At 39.2% G+C, this 26,013-nt stretch overlaps 1 protein-coding gene across 1 annotated transcript in view; it reads right to left on the minus strand.

Annotated features, from left to right (window-relative positions):
• Positions 1 to 587: 587 nt before the first annotated feature.
• The window catches only part of ZSWIM6 (zinc finger SWIM-type containing 6), a 48,820-nt gene continuing 23,394 nt past the window's right edge, over positions 588 to 26,013 (minus strand). The window contains exons 4-13 of the mRNA XM_029959011.1: positions 25,669 to 25,848; positions 23,992 to 24,168; positions 23,549 to 23,695; positions 20,513 to 20,659; positions 18,064 to 18,324; positions 14,003 to 14,138; positions 8,386 to 8,543; positions 7,699 to 7,862; positions 5,085 to 5,166; positions 588 to 3,192 (exon numbers count right to left, since the gene is read on the minus strand). Coding sequence (XP_029814871.1) covers positions 2,330 to 3,192; positions 5,085 to 5,166; positions 7,699 to 7,862; positions 8,386 to 8,543; positions 14,003 to 14,138; positions 18,064 to 18,324; positions 20,513 to 20,659; positions 23,549 to 23,695; positions 23,992 to 24,168; positions 25,669 to 25,848 — 2,315 coding nt within the window. The 3' untranslated portion in view covers positions 588 to 2,329. The remainder of the gene's footprint in view (positions 3,193 to 5,084; positions 5,167 to 7,698; positions 7,863 to 8,385; positions 8,544 to 14,002; positions 14,139 to 18,063; positions 18,325 to 20,512; positions 20,660 to 23,548; positions 23,696 to 23,991; positions 24,169 to 25,668; positions 25,849 to 26,013) is intronic.

A 26,013-nucleotide genomic window follows, 5' to 3' on the forward strand; every position in this document is an offset into this window, starting at 1 on the left:
GTGTTTAGGTCATGTAGTCAAATATCAGGTAACATTCCTAAGATGACAAAAATGGTAGTAAAGCAGAAAGCTCTTCAGTTTTCAACCATGTCATATCCCATTATTCTCTGAGGGCTGGAAAATTCACATAACTCTGATGGAGTAAGGGCTCAAAAAACGCAAAAATATCAGCTATCAGCTGGTGAGCAAGAACTTCATGCTGTGTGGAATGAGCTGCACAACACAAAATACACAAAAAAACTTTAGAAAAGCCAAATAATCCACTAGTGGGAACACACCCCCACACACTCAACAATCCTCCCAGGGCAATATGTCAAGGCTTACTGTTAGTTGTACAGAAGACACATCTTCAGACTCAGGCAGCATTTAGCCCCTCCTGTGAAGCACTAAGTCTTCTTCCACCAGCAGCTGTTAACATTCCAATTCCTCTGCAAATTTTTGAGGAACAAGAAATTTATTTCCTGGACCTGGTGGTCATATTGCTTACCACCATAATGTACCACAGTTGCAATCTGGGCATTCAAGATCTATGAACTATCTGTAACACAATTCAACTCCAGTAACAGACACCATTAAAGGAGGCAGAATCAACTTTCAAAAAACTAATTTTAATCAAAACAAAAAAATTGTTGATCATTAACAAGTTTATAAAACAGTGATTTAGTTACATAAATAAATTGATATCAGTGTATCAAATCTTAATTACTTTCAACTTCATGAGCATGTTTACATGAGTGATGAAGTACAACCTTTTTACCTATTATAATAAATAAAATGGAGAGCATGAAATAGTTTTTTTAAACAAAAATACCTACAAACATACCTCTAGCATGTTCTCTAATGAAGTGAACAAGAGACACTGGACAACTTTTGCACCAAAACATAAAAACTGCTTTAAAAAGCACAAAGATACAGAACCATCAGCTAAAGTAAAGACACTATACTGTAACCAAAGTTGGTACTTAATAATATAATGAACAGTTTGGTAGTTAGATCTCCAGTTTGGTTATTTTAAAGCATTAAGACAAGGCAAGATAGAAGGCTGCTTTTGTTTGAGTAATTCTAGAGAAAATAAAATATATTAAAAAACCAAACTGAAAAGTAGAACAGTCATACCTACACAACTTTCTGTCCTGCACAAAGTCAAAATACCTATGCAGAATATATATATATAATATATATATATATGTTATTTGTGCACAAAGGTTAGCTTATTATTAGCTCACTGCAAAGGCGTAATGTATCATGTCAATCATTTTGGAAAACGTTTTGCGTCTTGTGTCAAAAAGGATATTCTTAAAGTTTTCTAGGCTAGGAGGCACAAACCCCGATTCTGGCATACTGTATTCTTAATGCTAAGGCTTGCTGCTCTGGCTGTATATTTTTTGTTGTCCCTCTTTACTATAGTGCCTGTTACAAGCATGTGTGTATGTATGTATACATATATATGTATACACAGGTTGTATAAATATATATATATAAAATTTTCCCCAATAGGTATCAGTCCAACCATGCAATCCAAAAGGTGGCTCTGCATAGATGCCCAGCATATAGTTCACCACCTGAGCCAACCCTGAAGCAAGGCGCACTTTAGTCCTTCTGATAGGTTTTTTTTTTTGTTTAAAACCAAGCTACTGCAGCTTCAAGTATTTTGCATTACATAGATTTTTTTATAAATTAGTTAATGTTATATTTTTCAATATTCAGACATATACTATAATATATATACAGTACAATAAATGCTCTCATTCTTTTTTAAATTTTTTTGATAAATCCCTGAGAATGTATGTTGACAGTTGCTAAGTTTCCACATGCACAAGCATTGTGTGCCATGCTTCTGGATGAACAGCACTGCAAAGCCACGTGGTCAGCCTTTTAACTATTAGTATTTCATTTGTTGGTTTGTTTAAATATGCTGAAATGTAAGGATGAGTTACAAAGGAGTAAAGCTGAATCCATTCGAGGTACTTATCACAGGATGGAGGTGTTTTGTTTGGTTTCTAAAGCCATTGCAATATATGTTTGTTTTTGAGGCTGTGAACGTATACAGAAAGAAGAGGAGAGCGATGTGGGCTTTTGCCACTTGACAACATATACTCAGTGTAAACCAAACCTTTTTTAACCTCTCTCTCATACAAAACAGAAAAAAAAAAAAAATTCAACACACAAACTTTCACAACCTGACAGTTTAGTTTGCAAACTCAATATAACTATACACATATAATACCGGTGTGGCTCTGTTTCTTTAAGTTAAAAAGGATACAAAGGCAGGCTCAAGTAAAAACAAATCACCAATCCCACCCCCAGCCCCCTCATTCACACATTTTCATCAACCAAACCGCTCACGAACGAGCATCATCAGTTTCTTTTTGCCTTTGTAGATTTGTTTTAGGTTGTCAATAAACTGTGTAAACTGGATGTGACCATCATGAGCCATTAAGAAGGTCTCTCGTGCCTTGCTGAGGAACTCTATAAACTCACTATAGTGTCGTGGGCTGATGTGAGTGAGACGTGAATGAGTTGTATTAATGTACGCTCCAATAGTGGCATCCAAGAGTTGCCGTAAAGGGGCTTTGTCCAGTGACATGAGCTTACCAGAGTTCCTCCTTCCGTGAAGTCCCACCATGCCAGGAGTGGTCAAAGTACACCGACGCAAAATGTCTGACAGTACTGTTGCACACTTGACACTTTTGACCACCAGAGGTATTATAGCTGCTAGCTCATTTTTCCCAAGGGAGTGGCTGAGTGCACATGCCCACAGAACGTCATTAATGGCAGGGTGTGTGTCCTGATTGTAACTCAGGTTGAGATGTGTCATGGCCAAAGTGGCCAGCTTGTAGGCCCTCATGGGGTAACCACGGTGCTCCATGTACCGTGCTATAGTAAAAAGCTGCGAGTAGCTCATGCCGGTTGTAGCAGCATCTAGAACAATTTGGTAAGCGGTCTCAAAGGCTATGTGATCCTTTTCACACAGGGTCAGTGCAGAGAGGGCACAGTTTTGAGGATCCTTCATGGCACACTGTAGAGCAAGCGTCCTAGCACTGCTGGCCAGCTTCTCCTGCTGATGGCAGTCCAGATGCAGACGGACAATGGTGCTGTTGGACATCACTGTTGTAGCAACAATACTAGTGGCTTCTGTTGGAGTGAAAAGTGTAAACCAGTTTTGCATGATACTATCCAGTGCATAAACACCTGGGAAGAGAAGAAAGGATCAGCCACAACTGATAAGACCTAGCAGATACAGATGTACAGCAAGAGATTACACCTGTCGCAAAGTCTAAGAGGTTACCAGTATGTCCCAGCAAGACTCAACCACACAGCATGGCTGGAAAAGAACATTAAAACAAAGACTGCTGTGCAAACTCTGCAATCATTGCAAACTGTAACAATCACCAAAACTCAGAGAATAATGAAAATAGCCTGCAAGACAAGGTTTAATCTCTTGTGTGACAGTTGAGCTGTTTTGCTTGTTATTGAAGACAATTTGGATAAAACGTTTCATTTGGTCTCATCACATCATTCCAAAGCAGCCCTCACACCATACACCAGAGCAACTGCAACTTCTTTTCTCACTGTACATCTCAAGGCATAGCAGGTCCACAAAAGAATGTGAAAAGTATGCAAAATGGCTTAGTACAACACCATGGCATACCTTAGCAGAACTTACTAAACATATCATTTAAATCATTAATCAATTAAATTCATAAGCACTTGAACATCAAGATCCTTATTAGGGAAATACTCTGAGTGATATGAACTACTGGATATTAACTGAAATAAGTGTTTTCCTTTGTATCACTCTATTTCCCATCATGTGGGTGTTTAGCAGGGGGAGGAAACAGCGACTGATGAGTTCCCTAAATGGAACCTTATAGCCAACTAGAGTGCCTTATTATTGCTAGAGGCAGTTTAGACACATCTGTGACCCACCTAAACCACACAAAGAGGTCTTAATTTTCTCTCTAAGACTCTGGTGCTTCCTGTGCACCCCTCCACTCATCTGCAACAATTCAGCATAGCCAGATAAGACCTTTGAAATGAGGTATATCTCATTTAAATAGATTCCTAGCTATATCAGCTTGATTAAGCCTCAAGAGTACTTTGCATGATGTTGTAGGTTCTGTATCGGACACTCCTATTAGGATATGTAAACTAATTTAAAGCAATATTAAACCCAGTATTTTATTTGCTGCTATGCAACTGCACAAAACAATATTCAGACACTAATACCTGTAAGATAGCCTCAGCAAAAATCATCTTAGCAAAGACATAAAAGCAATAAATACGAGAGCATTGCATGAAAATTTGCAGACACAAACCACTTTCTGGCTAAAAGGCAGGCTCTATTCCCCCATGCTACTGACAACAATAATTTCCCAGTTAGACATAAAGCAAAGGATAAACTAATCCAGAGAATAAGCAGCAGCAATTCTCTAAAGTTCTGAAACTCAAGAATCATCTGTGCGATACAATCCAACTCAGACATATGAAGAAGGAATAAATATGATAGAAATGCATGCTCTCCAGAAATACCTTTACTGACAATTAAACTTGCTCCCTTGCTCCCTTATCGTAAGTACTTATATTGTTCTCATTACCACAGCTGCTCATTTTTGAAAATTTTTTTAACAGCTACACAGCTTTTAATGCACTCATTTTTATTATCAGATTCTGTATCCTCATCTTGCAGATGTGTTAAACCACAATACAGAAGCTAAGGGATGCCTCATGAAGACACATAGGAAATCTATGGCAAAGCCCAGAAATGATCAGAACATGCTGCTGAGAACACTGTTCTCCCACTGCTGTACTGGGTATTTTGGGTATTGAGTATTTGTATATGGTACTTGCTATAGGTTATGCACACTCCACCTTATGGGACAAAGAAGTCACACTGCACTACTCAACTACTGCCTCACTTGCTCTGTGCCTAAAAATACCCACTAATCCTTGCCATAATGTGTTCTCAGCAGCGGAATTTTACAGATGAACAGAAAGTGAGAGGCATTTGTAGAACCTGGGTGTTGACAAGAAAGATCAAGCCCTCTAGAAGTAGCTGACAAGAGAAACATTTCAGAACATACCTACTTCGGTTGCACATGTTACCAACCACCTCACCATTTCCCGCCGTCGCCAATTCAGCGTTGACAGCGTCATCCGCATCACCTGTTAAAACAACACAAACAAAATACAAATTAATCCTATTGCAAACCAAGGCCCATTAGGTCCTTAAATGAGGGATTTTAAGTTACTCAAACACACTGGAGTTCAAAATGGCAGCCTCTTATCGTCCCCTCTCTGTTCCTTGTTTTCACCTAATAGGTCAAACAATTTGAAAAAATTAGAATAGCATGCAGAAAGTAATTCCAACTGCAGATCCTTCAAGGATAGAGGAATACTTATAGCTGAAGTAATGCACTTATATAACCATGGGGGTGGGACTGACAACCTCTGGTTGTGTCTAGGCTGGCCACACCTGCCTAGACAGATGTAATCAGTGGATTTGTACAAAAGCAGATAGCTCTTTTTTGGAAGGTAGCAAGCTTCACATCAAGGACAACGCTGCCTTCTGGTGGGGACGCCTGCCAATCTGTGAACTTACTGACTCTCCAAGGATGCAGCTTCTGCTATGGGTAATTATAGGCATGCTAGGTCAGTAAGATAACTTTATGGGCAAGAGCTGGGTGACTGGGGAGGTCGTGCTGGGGGCTTGTTTCTATCCTCCTTCCTCTCTTTTGGGTTTGTTCGTTTTGTGGGCCACCTCTTGGTAATAAATATCAGTTTTGTTGAGCTTTCAACGGTGTCATGGTTTCAGGCTTCAGTATGATCCAAACCCTCCCTAATACAAGGAGAGAGACTGTTTTATTTGTGGAGAAGAAAAAACCCCACCCCACAAAAAAGCCTCCTCCCAAACAACAAAAAAACAATCGATTACCAATTTCTCAAATTATATAATCTCTCCTCCCTCTATGCACAGTATATCAGTAATTTTACTGTGATATTACTGTTTGTAGCAATTAAATAAAGTACATAATAGGTCAATCATAGAGCTCTCAATGATCATCTTTACATATTAAAGTCAACAAATGCACTCACAAAACAGCTTGGAGTCAGCAGCATTTGTAAGAGGGTTCTCAACCCATACTCCCTTCCAGTCCTACAGTCACTTGAATGTGGCATGTAGCTTTCTGTCATATTTTTTACTCCTGCCACCTCTTTTAGTTCTATGCTGTAGATATCAGATACCAGATAGTGAATAAATACAACCTAATTACAACTAAGTCAAGGGAAGAGAAAGGGGAATAATCAGTAGGCCACTAGAGACAGTGCTGACACTAAGTTTTTGGCAGGAAAAGCATTACTGTACACAGCTGGGAGTTACTACCAGATAAGTGTTATGCATCTTCCTTCTGGAAAGCAAATCTTTAAGATTCTTAAAACACCTTTGGTAAGCTTGGGACAGAGCAATCGACAAGTTCTACACCAATTTGACTGAAATCCTGGGACTGAGGACAAAGTATGGGTTCATGATACTACTTCCACTAGACCTCAATGAAGATATTCTGATGACACTGTCAACCACACAAGAGTATCCATGAATACAGTGACATCCAAAGTGTGCTGTTTCCACTGAATGATACTTGGTGAATGCTTAAGGTGACACACAGGTCAGCTGTAAGGATTTTTCTTTCTCATGTAAACAAACATTTAAGGCTGAAACATTCCAGGATGTCAAGAAACAAGCAGATTTCCACAGTGACCTTGGAAAATATGAAAGGCTAACAAAGTATACAGAACCTCAGCTTTTTGATTAAAGGCTTTGGCTTCTAACAGCCTAGAATAGACAAATAGTACCTTTCTCCAGCATAAGAAGCAACTGGAATAATATCCTTTTCCCAGAAATCTTTGGAGCTTTATTTACTGAAGCCAAGTAATAAATGGTTTTCTGATCTTCGCTTTTTCTTTTTAAGAATTCCCTGAAGAGGGATGAAGGTACTTATTTTTTTTTATATGAACCATGTAAACTCCAAGATTCAACAGTTTCAGGAACTATTACTACTTAGCTGTCTCCTTTTAGCTTACAAAGTCTCTCCTAAGAGCCTGAAAACTGATCTGAGGTTCTTGTACACCTCAAGCTGAGTCAGATGCATCTGACTACACCACAGCTTGTGGAGTATAAGGATTTTGATGATGGAAATGAGAGGGCTGTAGTCAGCACGGTCTGCCTTAGCAACAGGTCATTATGGTTGACCTTGACTTTCAACAAGCACATACCAATCCTCATTGAGGGGAAAGGAAGAGAAGGAATAGTAAGAAACCCCTGAAGGCCACACAGAAAATACAGTGCATTCCTAGAAAGTAGAATAATTTTGCTATCTAGTCAGTCCTACAGCAGAACCCATTGCACTGGTCTTCTCTCACCCCTGAACAAAAGAGTGCCTTGTAGCCAGAGACTGCTAGCTCTCTCTTGTGCCTAAATGGTGCAAAGGGGGGCTGTGCAGATGCCTGGTCTGTGTTTACCAGTACACTGAGCTTTGTGTCAGGAAGCAGAATTTAAAAACACTTCTAGGCAGAGCCCAAAGAGAGTATCCCCTCCTGCGCTTAAAGCTATACCCACCAACACTAATTCCAATTCCTTTCTTCTATTGTAATACAACAACTATATTATTCTACTAACACAACGAACCAGGGAAATACCTGAAGGCCCAGCTCCAGAGAAACTTTCAGAAGAGTGATGTCTGGCAAGCTGTCCATGAGTGTTGCTATTTTAAATGCATCCTGGGCAAGTTTGAAGATGTGTGATGAGGAGTGTATATTTTTCTGGATGGATTCTAACACTGTTTCCAGTCTCTGAACATCACCTGCAAGGTGTAAAAAGAATGACCAAAATAGAACATGATCCCAAAACACCCAGAGATGCATTATAACTGAGCTTGTGATTGCTGTGCAATAGTATGATGTTTCAGTTATACACATCTTGTTTTTAGAAACCTTCCATACTTAATCGCATACAAATGAAAGATATGCACCCTTTTTGTTGCACACAACTCGTCTAGTGTCTGATGGTGTTAGGACCAGAAGTCATTTTGATTTGTGAATTTTAGAAGTGGTTTGTTGACTCTTAGGTCTCACAGTCAATGCCATATGTCAGAAAAACAAAAAGCTGTCTCATCAGACTCAAACCAAGGTCATCTAGATACCACCTAGCTAGCTTAACTACTAGAAAATTCTGTGACAGGTTTAAGTCAGTTCAGTTTGTTGTACCCATTTCAAGCTCATGTCAGACTGTGATTTGGATTCCTAAATACTAGTTTTATAATCTGTTTACTCCATGCAATATTAAAAGCATACATTTAGTTCAGTACATAACTGACAGCAACGTACCTTTGGCTGCTGTCAGCATGGTTGACGCCAGCTCACACTGCTGGGATTCGATGTGACTTAGGGTGAACCAGCGGGGATACCGGTTTGGAACAACAGATGCAATGTGGTGAGGGCGGGACATGTCTCCTGAAGGACTTGTAGATTCCAGTACCAGCAACCTAAAATATGAGAGAAATCCTCCTTCATTAAAAGACTATTACATTTGGTTACTCATGAGCTAAACTAAAGCAGCAAGAACATTTGGCCTCGTCTATGAAATAGAATCATAGAATCATTCCAATCATTCCATAGATTAGAAAAGATCTCTATGATCAAGTCCAACCCTTGATACAACACTGCCGTGGTTACTAGACCATGGCACTAAGTGCCACATCCAGTCTCATCTTAAAAACCTCCAGGGATGGTGAATCCACCACGCCCCTGGGCAACCCATTCCAACGTCCGATTACTCCCTCCGTAAAAAATTTCTTCCTAATTATCCAACCTAAACTTCCCCTGGTAGGGCTTAAGATCATGCCCTCCTGTCCTACTGCTGGTTGCCTGGGAGAAGAGACTGACACCCACCTGGCTACAACCTCCTTTCAGGGAGTTGTAGAGAGTGATGAGGTCTCCCCTGAGCCTCCTCTTCTCCAGTCTCAACAACCCCAGCTCCCTCAGCCTCTCCTCATAGGACTTGTGCTCGAGTCCCTTCACCAGCCTCGTTGCTCTTCTCTGGACCTGCTCCAGCACCTCAATATCCTTCCTGAACTGAGGGGCCCAAAACTGGACACAGTACTCCAGGTGTGGCCTCACCAGTGCTGAGTACAGGGGAAGAATCACTTCCCGGGTCCTGCTGAAATGTGCCTTTTCAGTTACACTAAAAAAAAGCCAGTATTGGAAAACCACTTCTCTTCTTGGGGAATCTGAACAGTCCATTTGCCAAACTTGCCTACATCAATGGGCAGAAATTCACAGGACAACTAAGCCACTCATTAGCCAAGGCAGCAGAGATTTTCTGCACCATGTATAGAGGTGAAGTTTTAATTCCTACCAGTGTTTCAATCCTTGAACCACAGCCCTCAGGAAGGAAAGTGGAGCATTTCTTGCTCTATTGAGACCTTGTAAGTATTTTTCAATATTTGGAATGCGCCTTCTTCACTTCCAAATGCTCAAAGTAATGGAGAAAGATATTCAACAAGTCATTTGGATTTCAACAAGTCATTTGGATTTGCAATTAATTCAGACATGAATTATGTCCAAAAGGACATTCTACTTTTCAACTATGACTACTTTTTAAAGTCTTTAAACTTTATCCTACCAACATTTTATAATGTACCAAAATCTGATGTTAGGGTCCCAAACAGCAGCAACAGAGGAAGTTTCCTTCTAAAATCATTATCAGACACTTGTTTTCTACTCCTGAAGCAAAAATTTAATTGAGTATGCATCAATCTACAACAGCTTTATCCAACAAAGAGCATTCATACTTAGAAAATTCAAATTAATGTGTTTATTGTTGACTATTACAATCCAAATGACAACCCACAAAGACTGAATTGATGGCCCATACAATACACTAGATACAGAAAGTACACCAGGTACTTTATAAATGCCAATGCAAAAAGCAGGAGTGAACAAAACTAGGTATTTTTTTTTTCAGTACAACTAAGTACAGTTTCAGGACATGAATGGTTAATGAGACATCAAATGAGAGTAATAAGGCAATGTCCACAAGAAAAGCTTTCCAGTGCTTAGTTTCTTGATGAGGGTTAATACCTGAGGTTTGTTTCTACCAGCTTGCATATGCAAGTGATTTTCTAGCAGAAAGTCAGCTGGGAGAATAAAGAGGTTGGATTGCTTCTGTCAACCAAATTGCAACTACTGAACATTGAAAATCCAATCCATTGTGTTTTTCTGTGATAGAATATTTCTTACAGAATAATCTCATTTAAATATAAGTTACAATTTCTTGCAGTTAAATAAATACCTAAGTTCTTTAAGTAACTGTTGTGCATGTTTTTTTTTCTCACAGTAAAACAGATTTAAGTTCCATCAATTTTCTGTAGGTTCCCGAAGCATACGATAGCATATTTAGGAAAAGAATATGATAGTCTATTTAAGAATTCACTGAGAAAGGTAATTTTGAATACATGGGAAGGCATCTAGCAGGTACAAGAAAATACAACACACCACATAAATACCTATCAGCAGGCTATATTACATTTTCAGACACATGTATGTGCATGCTAATATGAAAAAACCCCAAACCCTTCCTTTTTTACTCTTGTACTGAGTCAAGTCTATTCCCCAGTACCACTAAGATACCTCTACATATGTAAGAGTAAAACACATATAAACTCTTCAGCTGATTTTTCCCAAGCATAGAGTGAGGTTGCAGGGAGAGATGTTTTATAAGACAGTTTCAGTAAACAGTAAAATCCCAACTACCTAGGATTATTAGGTTATGTATAACAGTAAATAGAAAAAGAGCATGAAAGAAGGAGTCTGTTTTGGGGAAATCTTTTGTTACTTTGAATTTCCCTGCCAGCTTCTGTGCTCTTTTGCTGTGAAAAGAAGTGTTGTTGTGAATTGGTAGCTTTCATGCAATTATGGCAAGATTAGGGAACATCAGAAAAGCACAAAGAGATTTAGCATTCTTGACTTTTTTTCCCCCTTGGAACATCAATTATTTGGTGAGGTTTTAGCAAAGCTACCTTGTGATTAAACATCACCATTAAAATCTGGCTCCCAAAGCCTGGGTGAAATTCAGGCTTAACAAGGGATCAGCCAAACTAAGCCAAATATTCAAGTTCAGATTCCAAGTGAGCAGCCAACTAGGTCACTGCAGATCCACATTTACCAAGGCTCTGCTCCATATGTTTCAGTGCTGCAAGCAGAGAACTGTAGACAGAAGTGACCATGGAGGATAGGACAATCCTGTCCTTTCAGACCTGAGGTGCACACATGAGAGGCTTTGTGGTATCAGTTTCCATTGATTTCAAACTGAACATTCCACACACTGAAACAGGACCGAAAAAATTAAACAGCAACAGGTGTTTTTGAACACAGAGAGATTAAAAACTCCAGAGCTGCTATCGTGGGTCATTGACCCATGCAGACTTGTGTGCAGATTGACACTAAACACTTATGTCTGGAGAACCAATTAGCTGGGGTCTTGGGAAGTTAACTTCTTTAATAAAAGCTGAAGTGAGAAAAGAAATATGCTTCACTTCTAAAAGCATGAACAGCTGGAGAGATTTCTATGCAGCACCTTTACTAATTTCCACACAAGATTTCTGTCCTTGCCACAGCCATTTCCTCCCTGCCACGGAAGAAAAGATGCTCAAGTTTTCATCTTCTGACTACTCAACCACTCAGCCATGAGACAGACATTCAATCTTCATGTTTTATTCTTGCTCCCTCGAGGCAGTATTATGTTACTTTTTCATTTGGTTTGTATTGGGAGTCCTTTATGCACTGAACTAACAGTGGTGTGAATGGAAGAGTAATCAACCATCCTCAGGAGAATGTGAGAAGTGTGGAGGAAAGCAGATAGACATGGAATAGGAAGTGTCTAAATCTGCCATCACCACAGTTCAAGACAGAAGTCCACATTTTTGAAGACTGCCAAATATCAAGCTACAAAAAGACTGATTACTGTCTAGGGTTGAACTTTCATCTATCTTATTATGACAAAAGGGCTATGGAGAACAGCCCTGATTGCACTGATGTCTCCTGTGATTTTACCAGGTGGACACTGACAACTCTTTCTTATACTGGTCTATTTGAAGAGTAACTTCTTTGGCCGAGACGACAGCTTCACAGCAAAAGAGGGCTGGAGTTACCCAGGACTAACTGAAGATGTCATCAGTTGGATCTTTCAGTGTCTTGCTAGTTTTTCTAGTTGAGAAAGGAAACTTTCAAAAAAGAAGTTTTCAGTTATAACTGGTTTCTGGGGAAAGCCCAAATCCTTGTTCAAAAGGACCAGCACAAGGCTGTCATGTTTACTGAAGTGTTCAGTGCACTAAGCAAAGCTGCTGATAGATGTCTATTCTACTCTTGCAGCATCGTTTCAATAGTTTAGTTTAAGGAGGAAAACACCACACAAACAATCTCTGAGAAAAATTTTAAGGTAGCAACTGAAAATAAATACAAATTATAAAATAATTAACCTTTTTTTCTTAACCCCCCCCAAAACACAACCAAACCAACCAAAAAACGATTCAAAAAACCCCCCAGTTACTACATTTGGTACTATCTTCCTGATCTGATATAACCAGTTATTGATGCACCTACCTTGAGATAAAAGAAGAGAAGCATACCTAGATGGCCCAGGAAGCTTTCTGATCATACATTTGACTATTCTCAATAGCAATCAGTAATGTACTTTTGTCTTCTCAATGTATCTCCTAAAATGCTAATTATAACCAGCAAGTATCTGAGGTCACTCTTCCTATTTTTTAGACTCTTTCTCATAACATCCATTACTAGGCTGTCTTGGAGGCAGGAAAATACCCAACAGACTATGCAGACCTTTGGCCTGACCTTACAGTAGCTGTGTTTTGTTCTTATGCACGGCCTCCCACTTAGTCCTTTGAATACAGAATTATTTTCTCCCTATTTAGCTTTTTGGAGAAAGTAGCTGCAGAATAAATACCTCCAAACCATACAGGCAGAAACTATTTGTTGAACCTAATACTACTTATGTGGATAGCATGTCCTTGAATCACTGTGCAATCATGGTTGGTAATAATGACCAGGAAAACTCAACATGTTTCCTTTTTTTAATTCTAGGACTTATTATTAAGTTGTGGCTATTCTTTGTCAACCATCAACTACTAGGTTCTTGACAGAGACCAGACAATTCAGATGGAACCGGCTTCTTCCCTGCATTCTATGTGGACAACGGATTTATTGCTGATCATTTAGGTCCTTGAACTCTCATTCAGAAGGCTTTTCTTAGACACCATTACCAATCTGGTCCACACTGAGGTAGAGCCAGCACACACTGAGCACTCCCTGAGAAACATCTTTTTCCTGATTACTGAAGACAAATGTAATGCAAACCAGACATTTTGTTGTCACTGGATATACTCCATTTAAATCCCAACGTTCACCCAGAAGAGGGCAAGCACAAAAAAATGTACAGCCCTAGACCACACCACATGGGTTCAAGTCTATCACTGAGAGTTAAGTTATAAAGAAGGTCAATGAAACAAATAGTACTACTGAACAGGCTGAGCAGCAGATGATCCTGAGACTTCTGGTGAAATGCCTCTTTCCTCATTTCCTGATACCAATACCATCATAAACATAAAACCATGGGGGTGAGAAAACACATATGCTAAAGTGGTTGTATAACACAAAATCTCCGCTCCAAGAGTGGGATTCTAGAAGGATTTGTGACAGGAAATCCTGTTTTACAGGTGTAAATAAACACTAACAGTACATTTACAAATTATTATACTGTAGTTACTACAGACACCAATTAGTTTTATAGATGACAGAACCAAAATAATTTGTCCTTGAAGGGAAGAATGTGTATTTGAGAAAAATAGATTAGGTCTTGATTACCAAGCCTTTTCACCTTTCCCATCCACTACTGGATGCTCTTTCTGGACAATCCGTGAGTACATACCGCATGGCTCTCAGTGCAGTTTTGTATGCCAATTCAGCATCATGAGGTAGGAGAGAGGTGAAGAGATACTTGGCAAATGTGTGCATTGGAACGCTCTCTCGATGGATGACTTCACCTAAACCACTATATGGTCCACCTGCAGAAAAGAGGAACAGAATGTCAGTCTTTACATACTGCAAAAACCCAACTTCTGGACCTTTAAAAGCATTCTCTACACCTTCAGTTAGAACTGGTATCCAAAGAGAGAGTTTGCTTTAAAAAGCTAAAGTTATATTGCTATTTTCAGTGAAATATATAAATTCAGTGTATGTTAAATACCATGGTTATATGGTTATATATGGTTATTTATGGTTATATACCATAAATACCTCTGAGAAAACAAGACAGACTACAAATTGTATAGTATTAGGCACACTACTAGTGCTCGTACGAACGACAGAATGGTTACAGTGCACCACAAAGCTAATTTAGCAGCCTGTGGTATGCATAAGTAGAGAGTCATAATCCCAGCTCCGCCTCCTCACAGTTACATTGTGCGCTTCAATCCCTATGCACCCCATTAATGTGTGACTGCTTTATCACAAATTCACCAAGAAAAAAAAAGACTGATTACAGTAGAAACATATCTTTAATTAAAGTTACATGACCAATCACCATAGCAGCATCTGATCCCTCAAATATCTCACTTGACATCAAGCATTTAAATAAGTGTTTGATCTGGACTTGGTCAAGTTCTGACCCAAGTCCTGTATCCTGCCCTTGGATCACAACAACCCCAGGCAGTGCTACAGGCTTGGGGAAGAGTAACTGGAAAGCTGCCCAGTGGAAAAGGATCTGGAGATGCTGGTCAACAGTAGCTGAACATGAGCCAGCAGTGTGCCCAGGTGGCCAAGAAGGCCAGTGGCATTCTGACTTGGTTTAGCAACAGTGTGGCCAGCAGGACCAGGGCAGTGATTGTCCCCCTGTACTGGCTACTGGTGAGGATGCACCTCAAGTCCTGTGTCCAGTTCTGGGCCCCTCACTACAAGAAAGACATTGAGGTGCTGGTGAAGGGCCTGGAGCACAAGTCCTGTGAGGAGCAACTGAGGGAGTTATTTAGCCTGGAGAAAAGGAGGTTTAGGGGAGACCTTATCGGTCTCTACAACTACCTGACAGGAAGTTTCACCAGCCAGGGGGAGGTTGGGCTCTTCTCCGAAGTAACAAGGGCTGGGGAGATTTAGATTGGATATTAGGAAAAACTTCTTAACTGAAAGGGTAATCAGGCATTGGAACAGGCTGTCCGGGGAAGTGGTGGAATCACCATCCCAGAATGTATTCAGTAGAAGCGTGGACGTGTCACCTGGGGACATGGTTTAATGGTGATCACTGTGGTGCTGTGTTAATGGCAGGACTCGATTATCTTATAAGTCTTTTCCAACCTGAACAATTCTGTGATTCAGAGAATGCTAGATCAGATTGTCCATCAAAGTCCACTTCGGTTCTGTTTGTCCATTATAGTCACAAGATCTTAAAAAATCTATTTTTTGTGGGAAAACTACCCCCATTGTTGAGGCAATGGTTTTTTCTCACTCAGTGAATATAGATTTTGACTTCACGACAGCAGTATCAGGATTGACAATACCACCACAGTTAAATGCAACTATTTATTTGCAAAGTTCTAAATGTTCATAGCACATTTGAATCCCATTTCTATATTTTTCCTGCAAACTTAAGACTGTTATTTCTATCAACAGGAAAACTGTGTCAAACAGTTTTTTATTTTAGTGACAACAGATCTGGGCATTAAATGTTGCAAGATACAGACTAAGAATCTTATATCAAGGTATTAGTGGACTATTATTGCACAGATACCATCCAGCAGTCCTAGAAGTTACTACAACTTCTACTAGAGACCCCAACCCACCACACTTGGATGCATGGATGGATGGATGGCCAGCTGTGTGAATTTACTTTTTCACTGTGGAGTCACATGTGGCATTTAAACTGCTTCCAGCAGCAGTTCAAACTAACATGCCCTTACTCTACATTGAAGCAGATGAGGAGAAACAGCCAAGCTTTTTCAGCAATGTTTTTGACTGATGCTTTAGCAAAACTTGCAAGAATAAAAAATCACTAGGCATGAAAAAATTCTGAGCTCCACAGGTGGGCATTTCTGAAGGCCAGGGCTGATTACAAAGGGAATGTCAATGAAGATTTAGTAGGTGACAGTGTGTCTCATAATCATTTAAAATGAAGCTGAAAGCCATTCAAAACAAGTTGGCATTGCTTGAATGAAAGGAGCCGTCTCATGTATGTTTGCCAGTTGGTGGTGCGGTCAGAATCTCAGTTAGGACACAAAGAATACAAGACAAAGGATTTATATGAAAATATATTCTGTCATTAACTTAGCAGTCAAGCAAAAAGTTAGAACAGTTCTTGCAAAATAGTCTAATGTTCTGCTTTCCCACGCACTCAAGTGGTAGCTACATACAGCATGCACTAATTTGCATTAAGAGCACAGAAATCAGCTTAATATTGGATTAAGTTTTCCTTACTGTATTTGTAGGACTTCTACTAAAAACCCACAATTGATATAATTAGCCTCTTAAATTACTGCACAGCTTTTCCTCCCTTTGGGCTGTCAGTTTCTGCCTAACATGGAGTCAACCAAACTACTGCAGAAAAGCCAGATTTCTCATCACACACTAACGCAAGACCATTGTTGCACACTACTCACAATAGCCAAATATTAGCAGATTTCCTGCTATGATCACTTCTTTACTACTCTAAGTAAATATTAGAAGAATTCCAGTGATCAAAGCTGTAAACTGATTCAATTATCACAGAATATGTCAGAGAAATTCTGTCTTTTCCTCCTAAAGCATCCTTACCAGTAAATAGATGCAGCAAATTGATTCTATAATACATAGGAATCCTGCATGGTAGTTAATAGCTCAATCTAGACAGCAGCAGTTCTTGTCCAAAGGCCATAAGGCAGCAGTACAGCCACACTGTGACAGAAACTCTCCCTATGGTGTAGCTTTTCTACCATTTCCAATGGCACAAGTCTTTAACAATCTGGGCAAAAATAGTGACTTACAGCTGAGAACCCTAAGCAACATACTGCACTTCTTCCACAAAAGAGGAAGTTTTAAAAGAGTAACAACTTACAAAAAGAAAGTAAACCTGAGTACTTTGTAACAATTTCACAACTTACCTAGAGCAGTACCACACTTCCCTCCACCCCTTGAGCAGGCACTCAAAAACCTGGACCATGCCTTTGGCTACCTGGTTCCTTTAAAGCTTTTTCTTCCATTTAAAAAAACAAAAACCAGAAAGACAACCTCAGAACCCATGAAACTACTATCTGAATGTGAGGCTTAAGCGCTACATATTGAGACTTTTTGAAAGTTAAGGCAAAAGTATGCACTTCTATGTACAGATTTTATTGCAACGCTAGCGAATTCCCAAACACGAATTGTCTTGGTCACAGCTTAGTCACAAGACCAGGTCTTAAGCCTCAGTATTTTAACGCATATTTCAATTTTCATATATGATACAAACTTCAAAGGCAAGTAATTTTTCTAACTGCCACAAAAAAAAAAGTTACATTTCTCTCTCAGCAATTCTAAGTGAAATTTCTGAACTCTTCACTTGGGAACAGAGTAAAAATCTTCATACATTTATAAAGCTGCCAGTCTGGTCCCTTGTTCAGGATACAAGGAATACCTAGAATTTTGCTACCTGGGAACTGTTAATAACTGATGCCTGCATTCTATAATAGTGAGCCTGGATTGTATAATCAGGTTATTAAGATTATGACACACAACAAATGTAAAGAAGGAAGCAGAATCAAAATTAAAACAAAAGGTTTACAGGTCAATATATGCCTTATCTCTACAGTCATGCAACATCTAAAGTATGTCTGATTTTCATAAGAGATCTGAAAATATATTCTCCTGGAGTTCTAAGTAAAAAAACCACCTGAAACATGTAAGGGAGTTTACACAGGAACACTATTTCTGTGTGCTTGTATAAGGGGAGGCAGTTTAAAGGAGCAGTTAGCATCTATATTCAGCTACCTTCTAATAGGAAGACTGCTTGTTTTCGAAAAATCTTCACCAGAGTATCATCCAATTCAATTTCCTGTAGCTTAGAAATGAGCTGCTCCTCATTTCGACAAACCTTCTCTTGTGCATACAAGCCATCAGGCATTATTCGTTGCTGTCCCAGCCCTATCAATGCTACTTCCACGGCCAGCATTAAATAAGATTCCCCTTCTTCTAAGAACTTGTGAGCAGGCAGGTGCTGGTACTCCAGAGATTTGCATTGCCCCATGTTCTCTGTAAGGGGTGACATAGAAAGAAAAACATATCAGCAAACCATTCTGACCCATGATCTGCCTATAATGCTACATATACAAATGCTTCCTCTGGTAGTATTAATTTTTAAAAATTATTTAAATTACTAGCACAGTCTCAAAATCCAATCTAAAATATGTCATCTGATTCCATGTGGCAGAAATACACAAAGAAAAAGGAAAGAAAAAGGTTTTAAATAACCCACTCAAGTAAAAATAAAAGTTTTTATTTTTAAACTGCACAATTTAGAGAAAGGCAGTTCCTCTAGCTTTGTGTTAATGAGGCCAAAATTGGAAGATCCACTTCAACTTCTTTCCCCACCCACTTCAGTATTTCCTTAAAGCTTTGATGTGTAAGAGGAAGGGAAAGGTGCTTATACACCTGTATAGATTTCACTTGTAGCTATTAGAATTGTGCAAATACAACAGGCCTGGGAACTCCACATCTTTAAAGTATCCTCTGTTTGCTAGCACTCCTTTCAGGCTTTTAATTTATTACAGTAGTGTTTCTGATAAAAATGCATACTATTAACATTAGAAGCCCTACTTTTAGTATCAATTACAAGCAAATTCCACACAGACCAAGCCATAAATTGCTTTAAAGTGTGCTACCAATTCATTTGGCACTTCACAGACAGCATATGACAAAGCTCTATTCCAGCCTGTAGCACTTTACAATCTAATTTGGAAACATAAAGTTATAACTGTCAGATGTAAGGAGATGGGCAACTGCAGCAAATGGAAAGGCTGAATGCATTTGGAAGACTGGATATGTGTGTGCAGAAGTTACTTTTCAACACACAGTGTTTTTATTTCATGGGATTGCTTTGGTATTTTTATAATTGCAGAGAATCTGATTTCCATTTTTTTTAATTAAAAGTTCTTCCAGAATCAGTGGATAGGAGATTAGAAATTTATTGAAGAAAATCTAATTGAGTAAAAGGAGTTTTGAGGCAAAGCCTCAAGAAGATTGTTGATATATATATATAAAGGAGCTGCAGGTAAAGGGATGAATCCAGTTTCTGTCCACACAAGTGGTGTTAAGAAGCTACCCCAAAGGTGGAAAGAGACTGAGAATAAGGAATTAATCAGTTAAACTCCTGGGAAGCAAATACTGAAATCAAAATGGTTGTACACATCCTATTCCTATCCTAAATCATGTATGGATATAGCAACACTACTTTCCAACTCCTGTCATTTATAGACTATGTTTGTGATCAATTTTAAGTGTTTTGTCATTGTTTTGAAGCATTATGTACACTACAGCTAAGAAGTCCAATAACATCCAGGGCTGTTGCCAGCAGGCTGCGGGAATGAATCCTGTCCATCTTCTCAGCACTAGTGACTGAGCTCACATCTGGAGTGCTGTGTCCAGTTGTGGGCTCCCCAGTAGATGGGCATTCTGGAGTAGATCCAGTGCGGGAACACAAAGGTAACTAAAGGACTGTAGCCCTCTCATACAATGAGAGTGAGACAGGTGGGATTATTTAGCCTGGAAAAGAGAAGGCTCAGGAGGATCTTACCAAACTGTATAAATATCTGATGGGAGAATGTAAAGAAGACAGTGCCAGACTCTTCTCAGTGGTATCCTGTGACAGGACAAGAGGCAATAGGCACAAACTGAAATACAGGAAATTCCATCTGAGCACAAGAAAACACTTTTTTTACTATGAGGGTAGTTGAACGCTGCAGGAGGTTGCCCAGGAAGGTTGTACAGTCTTCACTCTTGAAGCTATTCAAAACCCAACCGAACACAGACCTGGGCAATGTGCTCTCTAGGTAACCCTGCTACGAGCAGACCAAGTGGACTAGATGATGTCCAGAGCTGCCTTCCAACCTCAGCAACTCTGTGACCCTGTGATTTCCTGCAATTTCTCAGAAAGAGGACAGAGCAATGTATGTGGAGAGGACTGGTGCTATAAAGTCTTATTTGGTTTTATTTCAAGTGTGAAATACAGAATTGCCTTCAAGAATGAGTAACCGGTAATTTTTAAGTGCTTTCTTAGTTTACTTCAAACATTTTCTCTCCCTCGTGTTTTCCTAAGGAATGCAAATGTGAGTTCTTATTCTATAAAAACAGTGGCTTTGAAGCTGATTCAAAAAGGCAAAACAGAAAAACACCTCTGGTAAACGAAGACACATAGAAGATTGCTCCCTTTGCTTGGCCTTACCCGTGAAGTCTGAGAATCCATGGAAGCCCTCATCATCCACCCTAGAGGCTTCCATCAGGCTACTGAAAAGGGTGCCAATGGGGTCCAAAGGGTGTCCCACCCAACCTTCAAGATTCGTTACTGAGGTTACTCCTCTGTGGAGAAGTTCTGTGACAGAAAACATGCAGGGAGGAGGAAAGGAAAGAGAGCTTACATTAGCCTCTCAGAACAGTTATACAAGTAAAACTGCTTGAAATGCTCTCAGTACAGAATTCAAAGTATTTCCACTAGCTTCTGCATAGAAAGTAGTATCTTTCAGCGTGAATTCACTGCCTCACTGCCCTTTCTGAATATGTAAAAGATGAAATAAAAAAAAAAAAGAGAAAGAATAGAAGCCAAACTTTTTGAGCACTAGCAAAGTGTATTATGGGTTAAAAATTTCAACTGCAATGTCTCTTGAAATCTCTCCCTTGATACCAGTAACTCTTCTTAAAATGTCTGTTGAAGAACTACAACTAAGATTTTTTTTTTAGTAGAATATTCACAACTATTTCCTCACTCAAAATGATACAGTACCACTTTTACATTTTAAGATAATCTGATAGAACTGAAAAAAAGAAAATATTCTAAAATATGACCCAATTTCATAAATTATGAGCTTACCCTAGATCTATTTATTTATTTATATATATATATATGTATATAAAAAGTTCATTAAACTCAGGATGACAGCTACTTTAAAAAAAAACAAAATCAAATGTTTAAATGAGGTACACAAGAAAAAAACCTGTCCTTCGATTGGATAAGGTGTATTTCCGGTCATTTTAAAATTTCAGTCCACAAATACCTTTACAGACAGTTTGTTCTGTAGCCCTCACCCATCATTTGCTTAGAACATGAAAAAATTGTTACGTGCAGTGAATTGGAGGAAGCGTGATTGCGATAACAAATATTAGAGATTCTCCAAATCTTTTTTTCATTAAGAGCCCTATGGCAACAGTTCCCCTTTAGCTCCCAACTGTTTTCCTCCTAGACACATAGACACAACGGAACTATGAGAGGTCAGAAGCATCATGGGTGACTGTTTAAAAACTGTATACGAGTCTTTATGGATGCTCAGCTTCTCTGCCTGTCACACTTGTACCTGCCTCCACTCTATCTTGTTCATGAAATGTCATATTTCTGAGTAACCATATGTTGCTATCACAGAGCTTTTAAGTCCTGCTCCTGCCTATTAAATGTGTGGGGCTACAAAATGAATCACAGACATACTTGTCAGGAAGGTAGTTTTTTTTTTTTTAAAGAATCTGTTGGTACGCACTATGAAAACAAACAAGTAAATCACTGTCTTACTTACAAATAGCACATACAAAAGATGACAGGCAGAAGCAAGTAGTATTACCAAAAAGGATTAATCAGAGTGACTTCTTACTGACTCACCTATGTTTTATTTATTCTATTGTGCCTACTTACAACCTTCGCTTGCGTTATGTCAACCAAAGACTTCAATCCTCTATTCAGAGACATTTAACTTTAAATCACACAAGTGCTTCCATGGATGTCAGATCAGTCACATGAATAAAAGCTAAGAAGAGGGATGTGGAGTTTGTTGAACTGAACCCTAAAACTGGGCTGTTGCTGTAGACTTCACCTGGTTATAGAGAAGACCAGCACATTTTGCAGTATAAAAAGAGCATCTTTTAAAAGTTCTACTTGAGTGTAAAAAATAAAAAAAGCACTGAGTGACAACACAGAAACAACAAACTTCTTTGTTTTGGGGCAGGACAGTTCACATTTCATGTGCTCCATTTTTTATTTATAATAGCCTTATATTAGCTGATAGCTAGAGAAACTGCTCACAGGGGAAGGAAATTAACACAAGTATTGAATGTGTACATGCTGCATTAGCAACTGGGAATGAAGAGGAGCAGTATTACAACCAGCACACAACTTGCAACAGACCCATCACATCTGCCAGCAGTACGAACACACAGACATAGACACCTCTCTTCTTACCAAAAACAGTGCTCAAAGAAAACCTTCTTCCTTGAGTACCATGGGAAAAAAATATGGAGACACATAGGAACTGCAGCTAAATTTTTTTCAGCTAGGTGCATACCTTGTCTTCTAAATACTTATTTCTGGGAAAACATCTGAACACACACTCAAAAATTTACATGTATGACTTCACACTGGTATTTTTACCTACAATGCATGAGAATATACATATTTAAGAGTAGAAAAGAAAAGGTAAAATAAAATTTGAATAAAGGGATTATTGTAGCAGCTGAGAAAGGAATTCTAATTTTTCTCATGCATTCTTCCACCACAAAGCCATCCCTTCTTCACTGTCACTTCAAACTAAAAAAGTTCAGTGCAGCATTATTTTGGGTTGCAAGCATCACATGACAGAAACTGTATCTGAAGGAGAACATTCCTTCAAAAAAATCCAAGGGTAGCGATCAGAGAAACACTACAAAATACTTTATAAAAAACAGCATTTCAAAACCAAAACCAATGAACCAACCAGCCAAAAAACCACCAATCCCCTCTATTCAAAAACACTGAAATTGTAAGCATTAGAAGATATTCTCTTGGAACACACTGCCAAATTTGATGAATTTCTGTAGTGCAGATTTTGCCTCATTGTTACCCTCAATGCCCACTTCAGGCTTACACCTCAGAATATAGAGTTCAGCAAAATTTTATGTCAGAGAGAGAAAAATTAAACACCTGACACACCAAATGCAAAGTTCTGTTCAAAAGTCTGTAAATTACACAGCGTGAGTATTTTCACTTTGTAACCAAAACCCCTGATTGGGATAAAGGCCCCATCATACCAGATATATTGCAGAAGGTTGAACAGAGCCCTGCACAGCTCACAACACAGCTTACAGAAAATCTGACATCCAGAATGTGACATTACCACTATCTGAACCAAAGAGTTAAAAGTCACCTCATTCACTTTAGTTTCAAAACCAGTTTCCTCATATGAAGTTCCTGTCTGGTGTTACTGCCCACTTGCATGCCCTTTGCCCTTCTCTTCCCCACATTTACCTTTTTTCTGAGCCCGGAACATTTCCAGCTGTTTCTGTTGCTGCCTTCTCAGTGTATTAACAATAGCTATTGCTAGCCTCAGTGCTTCTCGTGGATATCCATGAGATCGTAGTGCATCCACCCTCGCACAGGCTGTAGGAACATGTTCTAAAGCAGAGAAAATAATTGAGGAACAGCAATGCTTCCATATTTGCAGTGGCCTGTTTTGCTAGGTTACTCAAAAGGGTTTTTTTTTGTTTATTTTTTTCCTGTTTTGTTTTGTTTTTAAAACTATGCAAGAGAGACTTAAAGGACTACTTCTGAGCCAGCATTTCAAGGGAGCCTCTGTTCTTTTTGCCAGGCTCTTCATCCATCTCCCCATCACCTCCCCCCCACAAAATAATGCCATAGAAAATGAACAAAGCAGCAAGTCATGGAAACGTCTTTCCGGTTTAGCTACTTACCATGCCAGAGGGGCCACCCCTGAGAGTCAAAGAGCAAGTTTTCAGTGTCGTCATGGTAACAGTAGTTGGTGTATAGGTCACTGCTGATAATGTGCTGTAAGTGCAGATCCTGCCAGTGCAGATCACACGCCTCAATGGCTCGAGTAAACACTGTCCGATGTGGTCTGTTGGATGAATCTGTCATTTTCACAAGTTCAGAAAGCTGCATCAGCTTTTATTCATTCATACGTGAATCATTCATTCACAGTATTCTTGTCTCCTGCCTATTCACCAAACCTCAGCTCATGGCAGTCTGTCTTGCCCCCCTCTCCACCAGATGACATTTCACATCCTATTAATACCCACAGCTCAGATGATGTGTGTGCCATTCATTTACATTCAGAGAGATCTAGAAACCAGCACAGCTGATGATAAACAGGACTTTGCAGAGAGAACCAACAGAGGTGAAGGACATTCAACAGCATGTACAAACTCCCCTAAAAACAAACTAGATATACAGCACTCCAGCATCACCAGTTTTTCTCCTCAGACCCAGAGCTGTCAGGATGAGGGATGAATAAACTGTAAAAAAGATTTGTAGTTTTTCGCTTTGAGAAGTGACACTAACTTTGAGCACTTGTATAACTTTGTTTGCCATGAACATACACAAACACCGTTAATACAGTGAGGTAGTGAAGCTATAGGACTGACATAGTCCTTACTGGACATCTTCCTATGGCAAAATTTCTCTACTAACAAGGCACTATGTCTTTGAACATTGAGAAGCTATGTGAGAATTACCACTAGCCTGCCCACATTAGTCTGAACATCATGAGGAAGCAAAATACCTCTGTAAGCAGCCACTTGCTGAATGAACTTTTATGTCCCCGGCTGGCTGTGAGATTTAATAATGAACCAAGCTTCTTCCTTCAGAGGTAATCTTCCAAGTAAAAGAAACAAGAAAAAACCCAACTAAGTGCAAATCTGCCATCAATACTGAGGGTTTTGAGGATTATGAGGGTTTTTTCCTGAGTAAATACCCTGCACTTTGTCTAGTTATTAGCAAAATAGCCATCTTTGCTTGAAGAGGATTGTACAAAGCTTCTGTCAGACTTGATAATCACATTTTAGATTAGAAAGCATAATATTGAGTAAGAAAAGACATGTCCTCCAAGATGGAAGCACTGCTTCCACATCCTCCATACACCTGGCAATGCAGATGACAGATACAGAGCACATCCCATGGACAGCTGCTTTAGTTTCTCACATACAAGATTAATGTAGTTTCAACAGATCTCTCTTTAAATAGCTATCAAGGTTTTGTAACAGCAAATAAAACAAAAACCCCAACACCAGAAGGAATACGAGATTATAGTCAAGCAAAGAAACATGTTGTTACACAACATACTTCAAAGACATCCAATTTTAATGCAACAATATTTAGAAGCACCAAGTGAAAAGTTAGAAGACTTAACTAAACACAAATGCTTGCTTTGAAAATGTTGCAGCCCCAGTACAATAAAAAACCCACTTATTTGTTCTTCTGCAAAGACAGTATTTGTAAAACTAATTTTGGCTGGTCAGTCCTCAACAAGAAAGTTATCTGTCCTAGGAAAGAGTGCTGAATTCTGCAAGGCTAGAGTATATAAGGTAGAGGTTATATTGTATGTTGCAGTTGGTGCATACGTTTAGGCTCACCTTGGTTGGCATTTGCACCCTGAGGCGAAGCATTGGTTAAATTGGGTAGCTCGTTTCCATGGCTTCCATCTTCCCAGGGACAAACATCCACACTGTTCCATTTTTTCAGTTGTTTTAGCCAACTGGACTTCTGCTCCAACTTGCAGTGGGGATTTAAGACTATACACATCCACAGAGCACCTGATTTTAAAAAAAACGCTAAATTATGTTTTCTATTAAAAACGCAGCAGCCAGTGACTAATTGCAAACTTATAGACCATATACTTTCTCTCCCCTCAAAGGCTACCCTGTTTTCTTAACTACAGCTACACTTAACACCAGGCAGACTGGTAATTCCCCATGCAG

This window comes from Manacus vitellinus, unplaced genomic scaffold, assembly GCF_001715985.3.
Source record: "Manacus vitellinus isolate BGI_N305 unplaced genomic scaffold, ASM171598v3 scaffold_18_pilon, whole genome shotgun sequence".
NCBI lineage: Eukaryota > Metazoa > Chordata > Aves > Passeriformes > Pipridae > Manacus > Manacus vitellinus.